At 39.2% G+C, this 18,827-nt stretch overlaps 1 protein-coding gene across 6 annotated transcripts in view; it reads right to left on the reverse strand.

The window, feature by feature from the left end:
* The window catches only part of LOC100855390 (uncharacterized), a 120,871-nt gene that overhangs the window by 71,722 nt on the left and 30,322 nt on the right, over positions 1-18,827 (reverse strand). For all 6 annotated transcript variants that reach the window (XM_059734021.1, XM_059734023.1, XM_059734027.1 and 3 more), the window contains 2 exons: positions 8,718-8,986; positions 8,488-8,601 (listed from right to left, as the gene is read on the reverse strand). In XM_059734021.1, coding sequence (XP_059590004.1) covers positions 8,488-8,601; positions 8,718-8,986 — 383 coding nt within the window. The remainder of the gene's footprint in view (positions 1-8,487; positions 8,602-8,717; positions 8,987-18,827) is intronic.

Raw genomic sequence — 18,827 nt, forward strand, 5'->3', positions numbered from 1 at the left:
TGGAAAAGGAGTTCAAATTTCCCATTTGTTGTTTGCTGATGACACCCTTGTCTTTTTCCAAATCTCTCAAGATCAGATAACTTATTTAAGTTGGTTGCTTATATGGTTTGAGGCCTTTTTGGGGTTGAGAGTAAATTTGGATAAAAGCAAGTTAATTCCCATGGGAAAGGTGGAAAATATTGATGGTCTTGCTACTGTGTTTGATTCCAAGATAGATAGTCTCCCCTCCTCTTACTTGGGTCTCCCTTTGGGTGCACCGTTTAAATCAATGGTAGCTTGGGATGGAGTGGAAAAGAGGTTTCACAAAAGGTTGACCATGTGGAAGAGAATATATTTCCAAAGGAGGGAGAATTACTTTAATTTGAAGTATTTTATCTAGCTTGCCCATTTATTTCAAGTCTTTGTTCTACATGCCAAGGTTTATTAGATTGAGGCTAGAGAAGATTCAAAGGGACTTTCTACAAGGAGGTGAGGTGTTTGAGTGGAAACCACATCTAGTAAAATGGGCGATTTTTTACTTAGACAAAAGGAAAAAGGGATTGGCCATTAAAAGTCTCTCAACTTTTAATAAGGCTCTTCTTTGCAAGCAGAGTTGGAACTTTGCGAATGAAAGAGAAGCCCTTTGAAATCAAGTTATCGATGGGAACTATGGGGAAGAAAGACGGGGATCATTTTCTTAGGAAGTGAGAAGGGGGTATGGTGTCGAATTGTGGAAAGCGATAAGGATTGGGATCTTGTGAGTAGTATGATCTCCTTCTTGATGGGTAACGGGTGGAGGGTGAAATTTTGGAGGGACAAGTGGTGCGAGAACAATCCTTTGAGTGTGTCATTCCCTTCTTTGTTTGCTTAAGCCAACTCTAATGAGGTACAGGTGGAGGATGTTTAGAATTCCTTAGTTAAAGGAGGGAGTGGGGGTGGAATCCTTGCTTCTCTGGACCTTTCAATGATTAGGAGGTAGATTGCATGGACAAATTTTTGGCATGTTTGCATATAGAGAAAGTTTGTAGGGATAAGGAAGATAGAATGCTTTGGATAGAAACAAAGTGTGACAAGTTTACAGTTAAGTCTCATTACAACACCTTGGAGTTAGACAGTTCCATGTCTTTTCCAATGAAAGGCATCCGGAATTTGTGGGTATAACCTAAAGTTAGCTTTTTTGCATGGGAGGCAATGTGACAAAAAGCTTTAACCTTGGATCAAGTTCAGAGAAAAGGATGGTCTTTAGCAAATAGATATTATTTTTGCCAAGTGCATGAAGTAGCCATAGATCACCTCCTTATTCACAGTGAAAAGACAAGGGTTTTATGCGAGCTACTCTTTGCTCTTTTTGAGGTGTCTTAGGTGCTTCCCTCATCGATTACAGAGACACTTTTGGGTTGACATGATTCTCTTATAGGCAAAAGGCGCAAGAAGCTTTCGAGTGCAAGCCCTTTATGCACCTTTTGAACGATTTGGAAGGTGAGGAATAAAATTGCTTTCGATGATGATATACTTTCAATCTAGAGGCTAAAAAGTGTTTTTATTTACTTTCTTTGGTCAGAGACTAAGTTATTTATAGATGATTGTCCTCTAACTCTAGTTAGTTTCTTTGATTAGTTTGGTTGAGATCGTGTTGAGGTTTGCAGCCCCTCCTATTTGGTAGAATTTTCTCCTATTTTTGAGCCTATCTGGCGATAAGTGTACTGATTGTGTACCTTGGGTCACTATTTTTTTTTTTTGATAAGAATACCTTGGGTCACTATGAGCGCCTCTTTTTAATACAAATTTGCTTCTTTATCTATTAAAAAAAAGGATAAAATAATTAAATAGGATAAACAAATTAAATTCCATTTAAACACTACCTATTCAATAAACAGGTGACACCATTATGATAAACTCACTCCAAACCCACAAGCGTTGTATTGAGGTGTTCACGGATCGTGTTAAGAATCATCACCCATGTCCAAGACTCTTATGAACTTGGCTTCCAAAAATCAGCAGCTTCTTAATGCCCTTTAAAACTAGCTATTGAAACTTCTTTATCATGAGTAATAGAAAAAGATCCAGAATCTCAACAAAAAAAATAAAATAAAATAAAAGCACACTCTCTATTTGGACCACAAATATCATGCCGAAAACTTACCCCTATGTCATTGCCCCTTGGGTATGAAAAAGAATTGGAGAAACCTCCCAACCATCCTAATTCATAATTTTTTTCTCATTGACAATCTTCAATAGAGAGGTACACCAATTATCTATGTCAACTTAATAGTTGTCAATAACCTTCCTCCATATGCTCTCTTTCTCATTTGCAAACCTCCAAAGTCATTTTCCTAGAAGAGCTTTATTAAGGATCTGAACTTCCCAATTCTCAATTCAACCCCCCAAAAAACCAAGACAAACAAAGTCTCAATCAACAAGAAGAATCTTCTCCTCCCCCTTAAATCCTCCTCAAAGAAAGTCAAATTGAAGCTTTTCCAACTACCAATACACCAACAAGAAAAAGGAATAAATGAACTAAAATGTAAAACTAGACCAAGTACTCTTGATAAACAAACTATATCTCCTTTAGATAACTACAAACTCTGTTAAGAGACCAATCTATGCTCAAACCTCTCAATACAGGATGCTGAACAAATGTAGTCTTGAAAAAAACTTAAGACAGCCCAAGTAAAATATGTGCAAACTTACTTTTATGTGGAAAAAGATAGCCAACCACGTTCCATCAACAGCACCTAAACTATGTTGATTTTAGTGAACCATTCTTCACCTTGGTAAACTCACAAAATGTTGATGTGTCTAGCTGAGCACCATTCTAAGATGCAAAGTTCACTTAAGGTATCTCCTATAGCCTAGGCAAAAGGCATAACCCAAGGCATGTGCTTTGGGCGAAATGAGGCCAAACCTAGGCACATAAACATAAAATATTGCAAAAAAAAAAAAAAAAAAAAAAAACACACATTTTATATGCCCGTATTTCACTAAATATAATTAAAATTTCCAATCAAGTAGCCAAAAAGATCAAGATTCCAAGCATTATATTTTTTTTTTTATCAAAAATGAAGAGAAATATATTAATAGAAGGAAAGATACAGGAGAAAGAAAAGAAAAAAGAAACAAAAGAAACCACTAGAAGGATGAGAGGTCCTTCCTACACAATCTGAACAACAGAAAAAACACCTAACAATAGCTAAAAACAAAGAGAAACCCCCACAAACTCAAACTCTTGAAGCGCAAACCTCTCTCCAGTTGAGTTGTAACACATTTAGAGGAACTCCTCTAAAAGCTGCAAAACAAGAAGCCCAAAGAGTGGAGTAGAACAAAATCAAATCCCATAATGTCTCTTCCGATCTCCCCTTATCCTCAAAAATCCTATTATTTCGCTCTTGCCACACTATCCAAACCAAAGTAAGGCAAGCAACTTGCCAAAGAGTCTTGCCTCTTAAAGAGTTCCCCAAGCCTTTAAAAGCAATAACCAACATATCCTCAAAACTCCTTGGAGGGACCCAATCCAACCCAGCTAGCTTGAACAACTTGTTCCAGAGTCCAATGGTAACAGGACAATAAAGAAAAAGGTGATCAATCGACTCTCTATTTCCTTTGCAAAGAATGCACCATTGAGGACAGAGGGACTTGTAGGGTCTTCTCAATTGCAACTTATCATTGGTGTTCACCTTCCCATGAGCTACTATCCAAGCGAGGGCCTTAACCTTTGAAGGGACTTTTGAACTCCACAAAAACTTGGCCGGAAGGAACAAAATAGGATTAGAGACTTTTGACAAGGCCAAAAAAAAAGATTTCACTGAAAACAAGCCTGATGAAGACAAAGACCACACTCTAGAATCTGCCAGAGAAGGAGAGAAACGCACTGAACTGAGGGAGGACATTAATCTCTGAAGGAGATCAATTTCTGAATCGGTAAGATTGCGACGAAAATTTAAATTCCAAGCCAATGGAAAGGAATTGCCAAGGACATTTGAAACAGTGAGGTTTTTCACAGAAATAACTCTATAAAGATCAGCAAATTGCGAGCACAAAGATTGGTTACCCCACCAAAGATCTTCCCAGAAACGAATTCTCTCCCCATTGCCCACCACTAGGCGAACAAAAAGGGAAAATTCTTGGAAAACTTGAGCAATAGCCATCCAAGGACATCTGTGTGACCATCTAACCACCATGTTGGCGTCCCATCCATTAGGATGTGTCCCATATATACTCACTATAACCTTATGCCAAAGACCACTCCTTTCTCTAGGGAACCTCCAAAGCCATTTCCCTAAGAGAGCAATATTTCTCAAAGAAATCTTCCCAAAACCCAAACCTCCCAACTCCTTTGATCTGCTAACAACCTCCCATCTGACAAGATGATCTTTCTTCCCTTCCCCTGCCCCAAACCATAGAAAATTCCTTTGCATCTTCTCAATCTTTGAAGCAATTGAAGCTGGGATTTTAAAGAGGGAGAGGAAGTAAGTAGGGATGTGAGACAAACAAGACTGAATTAACGTAATCCTCCCTCCCAAAGACAAATAGGCCTTTTTCCAACCATCCAATCTTCTCGAAATTCTCTCAACCACCGGGTCCCAAAAGCCTATTGTCTTTGGGTTCCCTCCCAAAGGAAGACCTAAATAAGATAAAGGCCACTCAGACACTCTACAATCAAAAACCGAGGTCAGACTAGACAATAGCTCTTGCCTAGTGTTAGTACCTGAAATGGTGCTTTTCTCTAAGTTTATTTTTAAACCAGAAACTTGCCCGAAAACCAAAAGGATAATCTTGAGGTTTTGAAGATGTTTCAGAGAGGCTTTAGAGAAAAAGATAGTGTCATCTGCAAACTGTAACAAAGACACTCTTGTCCTATCCCTCCCCACATAAAAACCCTCAGTAAGCCCAGTTTCCTCTGCTCTGAACAACATCCTACTTAGAACATTTGCCACTAAAGTAAAAAGGAAAGGAGAGAGAGGGTCTCCTTGTCTCAAACCTCTAGAAGCCTTAACCCAACCCTTTGCATTCCCATTAACTAGGATTGCAAAACTAGAAGAAGACAAACAACCCCTTATCCACGATCTCCATTTCTGGCTGAACCCCTTCCTTTGAAGCACATGATCTAAGAAACCCCAATCCACATGATCATAGGCCTTCTCAAAATCGATTTTGAAAACAATTCCTTCCTCCCCTGAACTTCTTTTATCATCCACCACCTCATTGGCTATCAACACAGCATCTAGAATGTGTCTCCCTTCAACAAAGGCTCCTTGAGAACCAGAGATTGTTTCATGAAGAACTTTGCGTAAACGCCCTAATAAGACCTTAGCAATTATCTTATACAAACTTGTAACCAAGCTAATAGGTCTATAATCTGAGATTTTAAAAGATTGACTTTTCTTAGGCACCAAAGCAATGAAGGTCGCATTTGTACTTTGGTTTATTACCCCATTGGTGTGGAACTCGAGAAACACCCTCATAAGATCCTCTTTTATCACATCCCAACACTCTTGATAAACTGCAATAGTAAAACCATCAGGACCAGAGGCCTTTTCCTTATTCAATTGGAAAACAGCCATGCGAACCTCCTCTTCAGTAAAAGGCCTATCCAGCCAAACTCCACTCTCTCCAGAAATAGGGACCCAGTCAATTCCTTCAACCCTCCAAGACTCACCTACAGGTTTGGAATAAAGATTCCCAAAGAAATTAACAATCTCCTCATAAATAACCTCAATGTTGTTTAAAGTCCCCCCCCCCCCCCTCTCAGAAATCAGTGACTTAATGAACTTCCTACTTCTCCTACCTGTGGCCACTCTATGAAAGAATTTAGAGTTACAATCCCCTTCTTTAATCCACTTAACCCTAGATTTTTGTCTCCATTGAACCTCTTCCTTTAATAACACATCCTCTAACTCCCTTCTTCTTAAGGTCCTTTCTAACACCAAATCAGGATTCAAATTCCCTTCTTGTTCAATTAGATCAATTCTACTTGAGTCCATAAGAATGAGCTTTTTTCTCTCTTTTAAATCACCAAAGGTCATTATATTCCACTCTTTCAACTTTGACTTAACAAACTTTAATTTCCTCATAAACTTATGACCTTCCCACCCTTCACCCGTACACTCTTGCCACCAAACTCTAAACTTCTCCTTAAACTCAGGATGGATCAACCACATATTCTCAAACCTAAAAGGAGTCGGACCCCACTTTAAAGGATTAGTTTCCAAACAAATAGGGCTATGGTCAGAGGTCCATCTAGGAAGCGCCTCTTGAAAACTTTGAGAGAAAAAGGTATCCCACTCAGAAGAAAACAAGAATCTATCCAATCTCTTACAAATAGGATCAGCTTGCATGTTTGACCATGTAAAAGCCGCATTCCTTAGAGGGGGGTCAAGCAAGCCACTCTCCCTTATAAACTCATCAAAACACCTCATGTTGAAAGTTAACCTGGTCTCCCCCAATTTCTCAGATATCCTCCTAATAACATTAAAATCCCCTCCTACACACCACCTTGGGAAGGTTAGACCATATAGGTCTTGAAGCTCCAACCAAAAGTCCTTCCTCCACAACGGATTAATCGGGCCATACACTGAAGTTAACCAAAAAGATCCTTCCTCACCAGAGTTAAACTTCACAGTTACAGAAAAGGATCCTAACACCTTCTCTGTACACTCGAACTTACTAGAATCCCACAAAATCACAATCCCCCCTGACGCCCCACAGGCTGGAAGAGCAGCCCACTCCACTCTCTTGCCTTTCCAAACACTGCTCACAAACCTCCGGTCCCAAGTTTCCCTCTTTGTTTCCTGAAGCATCACAATATCTGGATTTTGAGTACTTAAAAACCTTCTGACAATCCTCCTTTTCTTCTTGGATCCTAATCCTCTCGTATTCCAGCTTAAAATCTTCATATAAACCAAAAACAACCCAGCACAACCAGCACCCAAACCTAATCCTCTCCTCGGTTTCCAGAAGCATTTTTCCTCTTCCTTCTGAAATAAACCTTGTCCGCAAAAGAATTACTCTGGTTTTCTTCTTCCGCACCTTTTCCATTATATAAAAATTAAGGAATAATATAACATTTCAATATACGGTCAAAAATTAAAGAATAAAGGTGTAACAATGGAAGGGGAAAAAACCTATCCATTTAACTGTTTAGGTGTCAAAAAACTTACAAACCAGAGGAAAAAATAAGCACTTTTTAGATGCTGGCATTTTTCAGCACAATGTCACAAGCATAACCTTTTTATCTTCAGTTTGTCAAAAATTAAAAAACACACACAAAAGAAGTCCAAAACAATGTTATTTTTACCCTAAGCTATATATATATATATATATATATATATATGTGTGTGTGTGTGTGTGTGTGTGTGTGTGTGTGTGTGTGTTTGTGTGTTTGTATGCTTGTATGTGCGCACGTGCAAACACACACCCTTGACTTGACAAGTGAGGTGCCACAGCTTGGGAGTCATTGCATCTTAGAACCCTTTAACAACTATGGGCCAAAGGCATCCCAAAACAACTGAAAAGGCGGACATGTTCCTGCCATCCCCCATAGGAATGAGCCCATCCTTCTCTAACTTTTAACATTCAAACTGCATGACCTCCAGCCCCTGGTCCTAGTCAGCCCCAAAAATAAATTAAGGTATGATTAGTAAATAGGATATGAGAAATGATCCAAACTTATCCTGCCCTCAGCCCCACTAAAAACCTTGGATGTATTCACCTTCCTTTGCTCTTTCAATCAATTTGCTAAAAGCTTCCATAACAAGAAATGGGATAAAGGGTCACAATGATGCAAGACCCTAGAGCTTTTGAAGAAGCCAGTTGGACTGCCATTAACAAGCATAGTAAAATGCACCATAGAGATACAAACTCTAATTCATCCAACCCATTTATCCCTAAACCCCATGTAGGTAAGCATATAAAATAGAACACTCCAATCAACATGATCCTACACCCTTTTCAGCATCCAGCTACAAACCAGACCAGGCAACCTGCTTCTCAATCAACATCTGAAATCTAGCACTTGCCCGCAAAAGCATTATGAAATTCTGAAACCACCTTCCAATCACCATCCTAATCCTTTTCTCAGGGATCTTAGCAAACAGTTATACACACTTTCCATAAGGTTCCACAATTAATTAAATATTTGTATAATGTACTTTTTCAGTTTCCCTAACAAACAAAATAGTAGGAAGAAATATCCATACATGATAAATCTATGGAGTACATAGAAGGAATATATTTCAATTAAGATATATTTCCTTTTTGAGCTAAAAATGAAACTTTTACTTTGACTGCAAATTCACAATGTAGTTTTGGGTGTGTGCACAAGTGGTTATGATAGAGAGAGAGAGACAAAGAGAAAGAGAGGGAGAGAGAGAGAGAGAGAAAGGAAGAAGAAGACATAACCAAGAGTACAAAAAAGAAGAAATTAACATAAAACAGAGCTATTAGTGAAGGAGGGAGGCTCAAAACAAAGAGTAAAAATTGAATTATATCCATGGATAGTACTTAGCTTACCCCCACAATCAGTAAATTCCCTCGGCAGTGCCGAAATGAAGTGCAAAAGTACTTCAAGAGGCACGTTAAATGTACACACCATAGAAGCAGCAGCCTCAAGGACTCGCTCACAAACTGATAGCCAAAACAAAGGTCAAGTCAATCATGATTGAACTACTAATGCTTGAGATGTTGATATTCAACTTTAAAAGAGAGAATACCATAATCTAATCAGATAAGTAATAAAAGACCTCGAAGACGATAATTAGGATTGAAGTGCTGTTTGCTGCACTCAACAACAAATCTCAAAGCATCCAGTAAGACTGTTTTATCATTGTGAGAAACACTTTCTGAAGCAGATTCCTCTTGGACTATGTTAGGGCCAGCATCCTCACACCATTCTGTTTGACAGTCATTAGCGGCTGAGGCAATGCATTCCGCAAGGCTCATCAATCCAGCCCGGCCAAAAGACTGCTGTTTAGCAATAGAAGCCAAGTTGCTCAAGAATGCTATTTGCCCCCTGCAACAATATGAAGCATCACATGTATCAACTACTTGATATCCAAACTGCAATTTTTCAATTCACAGCCTAATATACAATCTAAGAGGGGAATAGGGACCATTAAACCCACTTGATAGCCCCTACAAACTGTAATCCAGAGTAACTTTTTGATAAGTTTTTAGAGCTCAATAGAGGCAAAAAGCTATTACACACAAATGGATCAAAAGAAAGATATCTATCCTCCAACAAACTGCAATCTAGAGTTAATTGAGAACATTTTAATGTTTAATTCAGGCCAAAAGCTATTTTAATCAAATGGATTAAAAGAAATGTTCTCAACTTATATATTTATGTATTTCAAAAAACAACAATTATTCTCTAGGACGTGATATGGAGCTAAATTCTAGTAGGTTCCCCTTCATCACATGTACATGGCCTATTATGTAACAATTAAATATTTGAACTGCAATGAAAATAAGCTCAACTGCATGCAGTTTGTCATACTTTCATGTGATTTAAAAGCTGCACACACAAAAATTTGATGACAAAATTCTATGGGAAAAAAAATTGTCAATAAAAGCATGGCATATAGGATGACCATCCTTTTAATCCAGTCCATATTATTTCTTTTCTCAGGATCTATAGGAAATGCATCTGAAGTATGGTTATTAGTAAGTAAGATGGGAACAATGTCAGTTCCACAAAGAAGATTGATTTACCCCTTAAGAACGATTCATTAAGGACTGTCATCAAAACAAGATACCATTTCTGGTCATGAGGCCCAAAAAGAATTTCAAACATCAGATGTTGGATATGTAACACGTATCAATCGTTAGGACTGACAGGGTTCAAAAAGTTTTTCAGAAGGGTTTTATCATGAACAGAAAATGTCTTTCAGAAGGTTCTACCATATGCTTTCCAGGCCATTTGGTAGGTGAGGAGTATTATAGTATTATTATTTTTTTTTTTTGATTGGAAACGATACAAATATATATTAATATAGAAAAGGAGTACAAGAAGAAGGATGAGAAATCCTCCAACCAAAGACAACTAAATTACATGAAAAAACACAAAAAACAAACGAACACCCACTAAGGACCAATCCCTATGGAGTACACACCGCTATCCAATCCAGTTGAATCACATTAAGGGGAATCCCCTTAAATGCCTTGGAACAGAAGGCCCAAAAGGAAGCAAGGAAAACTATAGAGTCCCAAAGGTACTCTGAATTCCTTGCTTTATCCTCAAAAAACCTTGCGTTTCTTTCCCACCACACAACCCGAATTAGAGCTATGCTCGCAGCTTGCCACAAAACTATCCCTCTCTTAGAATTACCGAAGCCTTTAAATTTGATGGACATCATGTCATATATGCTCCTTGGGGAAACCCAATCCAACTTAGCTAACTGAAATAGCCTGTGCCACAACCCAATCGTCAAGGAACAATGAAGAAATATATGATCTGCTGATTCCCCGTGCTTCATGCACAGGATACAAATATCAGGACTAAGGGCTTTGTAGGGTCTTCTCACTTGTAACATATCATTAGTATTCACCTTCTTGTGTGCCACTAACCAGACAAAGGACTTCATTTTGAAAGGAACTTGAGAATTCCACACGAACTTTGAAGGAAAGTTCTGAGAAGATCCAGAAGATTGAGATAATGCTAGAAAAAAGGATTTGACTGAAAAAAGCCCTGACGAGGATAAAGGCCATAATCTGGCATCTGGGACCGAAGGAGAGAGATACAAATCATCAAGAGACCGCATGAGGCCTTCTAAGTCCTCAATCTCAGAATCTGACAGGTTACGGCGGAAATTCAAATTCCACAAGAAAGGCCGAGATGGACCGAGAACTGAAGAGATAGAAATGTTTTTGTCCACGACTACTCTGAATAGTATTGGATATTGGGTTCCCAAAGGTTGGTCCCCCCGCCACAAATCTTCCCAAAACCGAATTCTATCCCCGTTTCCTACCACATACCGAGTAATCAAAGAAAACTCCTGAAAGACTTGAGCAATAGCCTTCCAAGGACAGCGATGAGACCATCTGACTACAGTGTTAGCATCCCAACCATTAGAGTGTGAACCATAAATGCTTAAAATGACCTGATGCCAAAGAGTTGAACCCTCTCTAGGATACCTCCATAACCATTTCCCTAGAAGAGCGAGGTTCCTCCAAGAAATATTCCCCAAACCCAAACCCCCTATTGTCTTTGGTCTGCACACAATATCCCACCTCACTAAATGATCCCTTTTGCCTTCCCCAACCCCTGACCATAAAAAATCCCTTTGCAACCTCTCTATTTTTGCCGCCACTGTAGCGGGCATTTTAAATAAGGATAGGAAGTAACTTGGCAAATGGGTAAGACAAGACTGGATAAGAGTTATCCTCCCCCCGAAGGATAAGTAGGCCTTTTGCCACCCATCTAATCTACTTGAGATTCTCTCAACCACTGGATCCCAAAATCCACACGCCTTAGGATTCCCGCCCAAAGGGAGGCCCAGATATAGAATAGGCCAACCAGACGCCTTACAATCAAGCATCTCAGCCAATCTTGAAAGATGAGCCTGATCAAGATTGATGCCATAAATGCTGCTCTTGTTAAGATTGACCTTGAGCCCAGAAATGTGCCCAAACACTAACAAAAGACTCTTCAGAGTCTGCAGCTCTTCCTCCCTTGAGTTAGAAAAGAATATGGTGTCATCAGCAAATTGCAAATGGGACACCCTAGTTCTATTTCTACCCACCCTGAAACCCTCTAACATATTTCTTTCCTCAGCTCTCATGAGCATCCTGCTAAGTACATCTGCAACTAAAGTAAACAAAAAAGGGGATAAAGGGTCGCCTTGTCTTAAACCCCTAGATGCCTTAACCCACCCTTTAGCACTACCATTCACCAAGATTGCAAAAGATACTGAAGATAAACACCCACTCATCCATTTCCTCCATCTAGGGCTGAACCCTTTCTTTTCTAACACATGATCCAAAAAATCCCACTTCACGTGATCGTATGCCTTTTCAAAGTCTATTTTGAATACGACACCTTCCTCCCCTGACCTTCTTCTCTCATCCACTATCTCATTCGCTATAAGAACCGCATCCAATATTTGTCTCCCTTGAACAAAAGCGCCTTGAGTATAGTGGATGGTCTCATGTAGAACCCCTCTTAGTCGCCCAGAAAGCACTTTGGCTATTATCTTGTAGAGACTAGTGATCAAACTAATGGGTCTAAAGTCTGATATTCTCTTTGATAGACTCTTTTTGGGTATTAGAACAATGAAAGAGGCATTAGTGCTTTGATTGATAATTCCGCTCCTATGAAATTCAGCGAACACTCTCACCAAATCCTCCTTAATCACATCCCAACACTCTTGGAATACGGCAATAGTAAAGCCATCTGGCCCCGGAGCCTTGTCCCTATCCAACTGAAAAATGGCCTTAGAAATCTCTTCTTCGGTGAAAGGGGATTCTAACCTTAACGCACTCTCTTCCGAAATAGGGGACCAATAAATACAATTTACCCATGATCCTAGGTAGATGTTAATTATGTTCCCTTGTGAATAGAATTACACATGATCCTATGTTGAAGCTGATTATGTTTCCTTTGCTAACTCCCTGTCTCCCAACTCTTTTCCCTCTCTTTGCTCAATTGGCATTATTTTCATGATACGAAAGCTTGATTTTGAGTTGTTCTCTTCCTGGTTCATCTCTATTTCTCAAAGTCAACTTTGGCACCTGCTTTCGTTTTTGTTTTCAATTTCTCTCTCTTTGTTTCCTTGAAAACATTCTGAAATTTTTTAGTCTTATGAAAAATGAAAATTCATACTCTCTTCAAGCTATTATGGTGAAACTAACCATATATATTGGGCATATGTGATGAACAATTTCCTCATGGGTAAAGCTTATATGGAGCTATGTCACTAGGGTAACAAAGAAACCTACCAACACCAAGACAGATGATTAGACACTATGTTTTCCACTTGGAAGGTAGACAATTCCAAAATAATAATTCCATGGAGCAATTTATTGGAGTCCACTTGGCTACCTTCTCTCCAGCAAATGAAATTTGGGACGATCTCTCTAAGTTGTATATGCACCCAAAGTTTGCTAGAAGGCATCCATTAAAGTTAAAGGGAGAAAAGTTTGGTACAGTTCTTGATGACCATTAGGGATTATTTTGAAGCATTTCATGGCTCTATTCTCCAGTGAAGTCTGCTTCCTTCTGTTGATTTTATTGTTAATGAATTATTAGCCGAAGAAGTTTATTCTACAATTGCTCCAGGAAAGGGGCTTCTTTCTTTGCCCAGTCAAGCCATTTTGGCAATTCCTCCTAAGCCCCAAACCAGAATACCAAAAGCATCATACCAGAGTCATCATTTTTTTTTATAGAAAACAACAAAGAAATATATTGATAGAATTAAGAAGTACAAAAGAAGGATGACGAATCCTCCCACAAAAGAAAACTAAACAACAAGAATACAAAAACAAAAAGCTAAATGGTAATAACAAAAAACAAACTCTCTTTGCTAGACCACCCCATTGGAGCTACACACTGCTAGTCAATCTAGTTGCAACACATTAAGGGGAATGCCATTAAAAACCATGGAACCAAAAGCCCAAAAAGAGGCAAGGAAGTGAATGGTATCCCATAGATTATCTGAATTCCTAGTTTTATCCTCAAATATCCTACCATTTCTTTCCCGCAAAACAACCCAAATTAAAGCAATACATGCAGTTTGCCACAAAACTATGCCTCTCTTGGATTTTCCAAAACCCTTATAATTGATGGTCATCATGTCAGAAATGCTCCTCAGGGGGACCCAATCCATCTTAGCTATCTGAAATAATCTGTTTCACAACCCCATCGTCAAATAAATCATACCAGAGTCATCATTGATGGACATAGTTTCTTCTCAAGGGTCATTGGAAGCATCAAAGTCCCAAACATTTGAACAAATTGACTCCTCAGCAACAACATCCACAAAAGATTAGAAGGATCAACACATTGCAGTTGTATCATCATCAAGCAATGAAAAATCCCACTAGCTCCCACATTAACCTAAATTGTTGAACAACTACAAAAGCTCCTCTCCATATGTCATTCAAATGCTCTTTCATAGGGCACGCACCTTTTTGGCGCTTCTTAATGCATGATCTTGTTGCCTATCAGAAAAAAAAAAAAGGAAGCCTTGTTGGTATCTCCCTCTACAGGTTTGTCCTCGTCAACTCCAACTATTTCTCAAATCTCCTCCAGTCTTTGATTCAGGTGTTTTGCACCATATAACTAGTGACCCCACTTTTATTGGTTCCAAAGCTCTCTGGGTCTCCCCTCCCTTTTCAATCTCTGTTATGGCTGCCACCCATGCTTCCATGTCATTGGCAGGGGTAGGATCAACTATTTACTTTTAACTTGTCTCTTCTTGATCCTTCTATATTCCTCAACTCTCTTTGAACTTGATCTCTATCAGTCAACTATTTATTTTGGTTATTCAGCTCCTTTCTTCTCCTTTGGTTGCTGTACAGGATCCTCAATCCAAGCAGGTAATTGGGATAGGCAATAAAATGGAAGGAATATATGTGGAAGAGCTCCATGTTCCAATAAAGGTTGCCTCTTCAGTTGATTTGTCTTCTTTCCTTTTGACTTCTAAGTCTTCTATGTTTGATCTATGGTATTTTTGCCTTGGACACATTTCTAGTTCTCATTTAACATATTTAGTTTTCATTGATGTTCTTGGAAACTTAAATAGTCACAATATTTCAAATTGCAGTGGCTCCAAGGCTAGCAAAATTTACATCACCTTTTAATAAAAGTTCCAATTCTTATGGTACCCTTTGATATGCAATCTTGTGTTTAGATACGTGACCCTATTCCCTCTCTAAAGAAAGGTCTCGATATTACGTCTCCTTTACTGATATCTATACTCAGTATTGTCAGGTTGTCAGGTATATCTGATGAGACATGGATATAAACTATTATCTATATTCAATGTCTTTTGCACTATGATTCACACAAAATACTCAGCTGTCATTAAATGTTTTCAGTATGAGTTGCACAGGGAACATAAAAGTGATATATTTCTTGATTTGTTGAAATAAAATAGCACAATTTCACCAATCTTCCTATGTTGAAACTCCAAAGCAAAATGGTGTAGCAAAACGAAAACATAGGCACATCATGAAGACAGGTTATTTTCTTTTGTCTACAAGTGTATCTTCCGTTGTTATTTCTGGTGTTTCTCCTTTTGAACAGCTTTATAGTATGTCTCCTGACCATCATTCTTTGAAAGTGTTTGGATGCACCTGCCAGGCCGAATATACCAAACTGTCTACTCAATTAGCCATATGTGTTTATCTTGATTATAGTGAGGGACAAACGGGACATTAATGCTTTAATCCTATTGCACAAAGGTTGAAATAAATGTTTTCAGTCTTTTGCACTATGATTCACACAAAATACTCAGCTGTCATTAAATGTTTTCAGTAAGAGTTGCACAGGGAAAATAAAAGTGATATATTTCTTGATTTGTTGAAATAAAATAGCACAATTTCACCAATCTTCCTATGTTGAAACTCCAAAGCAAAATGGTGTAGCAAAACGAAAACATAGGCACATCATGGAGGCAGGTTATTTTCTTCTTTTGTCTACAAGTGTATCTTTTTTTGATTGGAAACGACACAAAGATTTATTGATAGATAAAAAGTACAAAAGAAGGATGAGGAATCCTCCTGCCAAAGACAGCTAAACTATAGAAAAATACACTGAAAAACAAGCAAACACTCTAAAAAGACCACTCCTTAAGGAGTGCACACAGCTATCCAATCAAGAAGTATCGCATTAAGGGGAGTCCCCTTAAAAACCTTGGAACAATAGGCCCAAAGAGAAGCAAGGAAAACAATAGAGACTCTGAATTCCTTGCTTTATCCTCAAAAATCCTCGCATTTCTTTCCCTCCACACAATCCGAATAAGAGCGATGTTTGCAGCTTGCCACAAGGCTATCCCCCTCTTAGTCGAACCAAATCCATTGAATTTGATGTACATCATGTCAAGGATGCTTCTCGGGGGAACCCAATCCATCTTAGCTAACTGAAATAACCTGTGCCATAACCCAATCGTCAAGGAGCAATGAAGAAAAATATGATCAGCTGATTCCCCATGCTTCATGCACAGAATACAAATATCCGGACTAAGGGCTTTGTAGGGTCTTCTCACTTGTAGCATGTCATTAGTATTCACCTTCTTGTGTGCCACTAACCAGATGAAGGACTGCACTTTGAAAGGAATTTGAGAATTCCAAACGAATTTAGAAGGAAAAACCTGAGGAGATCCAAAAAATTGGGATAAAGTTAGAAAGAAAGATTTAACTGAAAAAAGCCCTGAAGAAGACAAGGGCCACAATCTGGCATCTGGAACCGAAGGAGATAAATGCACTCCATCAAGAGATCGCATGAGGCCTTCTAAGTCCTCAATCTCAGAATCTGACAAGTTACGACGGAAATTTAAATTCCAAGAGAAAGGACGAGTAGGACCGAGAACTGAAGAAATAGGTATGTTTTTATCCAAGACTACTCTAAATAGACTTGGATATTGGGATCCCAAAGATTGGTCCCCCCACCACAAATCTTCCCAGAAACGAATTCTTTCCCCATTTCCTACCACAAATCGAGTAAACGAGGAAAACTCCTGAAAGACTTGAGAAATAGCCTTCCAAGGACAACGATGTGACCATCTGACTATTGTGTTGGCATCCCAACCATTGGAGTGTGAAACATAGATGCTTAGTATGACCTGATGCCAAAGAGCTGAACCCTCTCTAGGGTACCTCCACAACCATTTCCCTAAAAGAGCGAGATTTCTCAGAGAAATATTCCCAAAACCCAAACCCCCTATTTCCTTCGGTTTACACACGACATCCCACCTGACTAAATGATCCTTTTTGCCTTCCCCAATCCCTGACCATAAAAAATCCCTCTGCAACCTCTCGATTTTTGCAGCAACTGAAGCGGGTAACTTAAATAAAGAAAGATAGTAACAGGGCATATGGGTAAGGCAAGATTGGATGAGAGTTATCCTTCCACCGAAGGATAGGTATGCCTTTTTCCAACCATCTAATCTTCTTGAAATTCTCTCAATCACAGGATCCCAAAAACCCCCTGCCCTGGGGTTCCCGCCCAAAGGAAGACCCAGATATAGTATAGGCCAGCTAGAAGCCTTGCATTCAAGTGTCTCAGCCAATCTTGAAATATGAGCTTGATCCAAATTGATGCCATAAATATTACTCTTGTCTAAATTGACCTTAAGTCCAGAAATATGCCCAAATGCTAACAAAAGACTCTTGAGAGTCTGCAAGTCTTCCTCCCTAGTGTTAGAAAAGAAGATGGTGTCATTGGCAAATTGCAAATGAGATACCCTAGTTCTGTTTCTACCCACCCTGAAACCCTCCAACATATTTCTCTCCTCTGCTCTCAAAAGCATCCTACTCAATACATCTGCTACTAAAGTAAACAAAAAGGGGGATAAAGGGTCTCCTTGCCTTAATCCTCTCGATGCCTTAACCCAACCTTTAGCGCTACCATTCACCAATACTGCATAAGATACCAAGGACAAGCATCCATTCATCCATTTCCTCCATTTAGGACTGAACCCCTTCTTCTCCAACACTTGATCTAAAAAATCCCACCTTACGTGATCGTAAGCCTTTTCAAAATCAATTTTAAAGACGACACCTTCCTCCCCTGATCGTCTTCTCTCATCCACTATCTCATTTGCTATGAGGACTGCATCCATTATTTGTCTCCCTTGAACAAAAGCGCCTTGAGTAGTATGGATGGTTTCATGTAAAACCCCTCTTAGACGCCCTGAGAGCACTTTGGCTATTATCTTATAGAGACTAGTGATCAAACTAATGGGTCTAAAGTCTGAGATTTTCTTTGTCGTACTCTTTTTGGGCAAAAGAACAATGAAAGAGGCATTAGTGCTTTGATTGATAACACCGCTCCTATGAAACTCTGCGAACACTCTCACTAAATCCTCCTTAATCACATCCCAGCAGTCTTGGAATACTGCAATAGTAAAGCCATCAGGCCCCGGAGCCTTGTCCCTATCCATCTAAAATATGGCCTTAGAAATCTCTTCTTCAGTAAAAGGGGCCACCAAACTTATTGCACTTTCTTCCAAAATAGGGGACCAATCTAAACCTTCAATACTCCAAGACTCTCCTATAGGATTCGCGTAGAGCTTTTCAAAGTAGAGTAAGATCTCCTCTGTGATGCTCACGGCATTATTCAACACTAAGCCCCTTTCATTTTCCAATGACTTGATATACTTCCTATTTCGCCTGCCATTAGCCACTTTATGAAAAAACTTAAGAGTTGCAATCCCCTTCCTTAACCCATTTCACCCTAGCTTTTTGTCTCCAATGGATTTCCTCCCTCAAAATTAATTCCTCTAGCTCCTCTTTTCTTAAGGCTCTTTGAACTAACAATTCAGAGGTGAGACCCCCATCCTGCTCGATGGCGTCTAAGTAAGCTAAATCCTTGAGGATACTTTTTTTCTTTTCATTAAGCACTCCAAAAGAAAGCTTATTCCATTCCTTCGCTTTGGCTTTAACAAATTGTAATCTCCTCATGAACTTGTGGCCTTCCCATCCGTTTCCTTGAAAACCCCTCCACCAATTTCTAAAGTTCTCCTTGAAACTAGGATGTTGCAGCCACATGTTCTCAAATCTAAAAGGAGTTGGGCCCCACGTGAACGGATTGGTATCCAAAGCAATTGGCCAATGATCCGAGGTCCTTCTGATAAGGGTTTCTTGAATGCCTTGGGGAAATAGCTGCCCCCACTCATTTGAGTAAAGAAAAC

This window comes from Vitis vinifera, chromosome 2 (genome assembly GCF_030704535.1).
Source record: "Vitis vinifera cultivar Pinot Noir 40024 chromosome 2, ASM3070453v1".
Lineage (NCBI taxonomy): Eukaryota > Viridiplantae > Streptophyta > Magnoliopsida > Vitales > Vitaceae > Vitis > Vitis vinifera.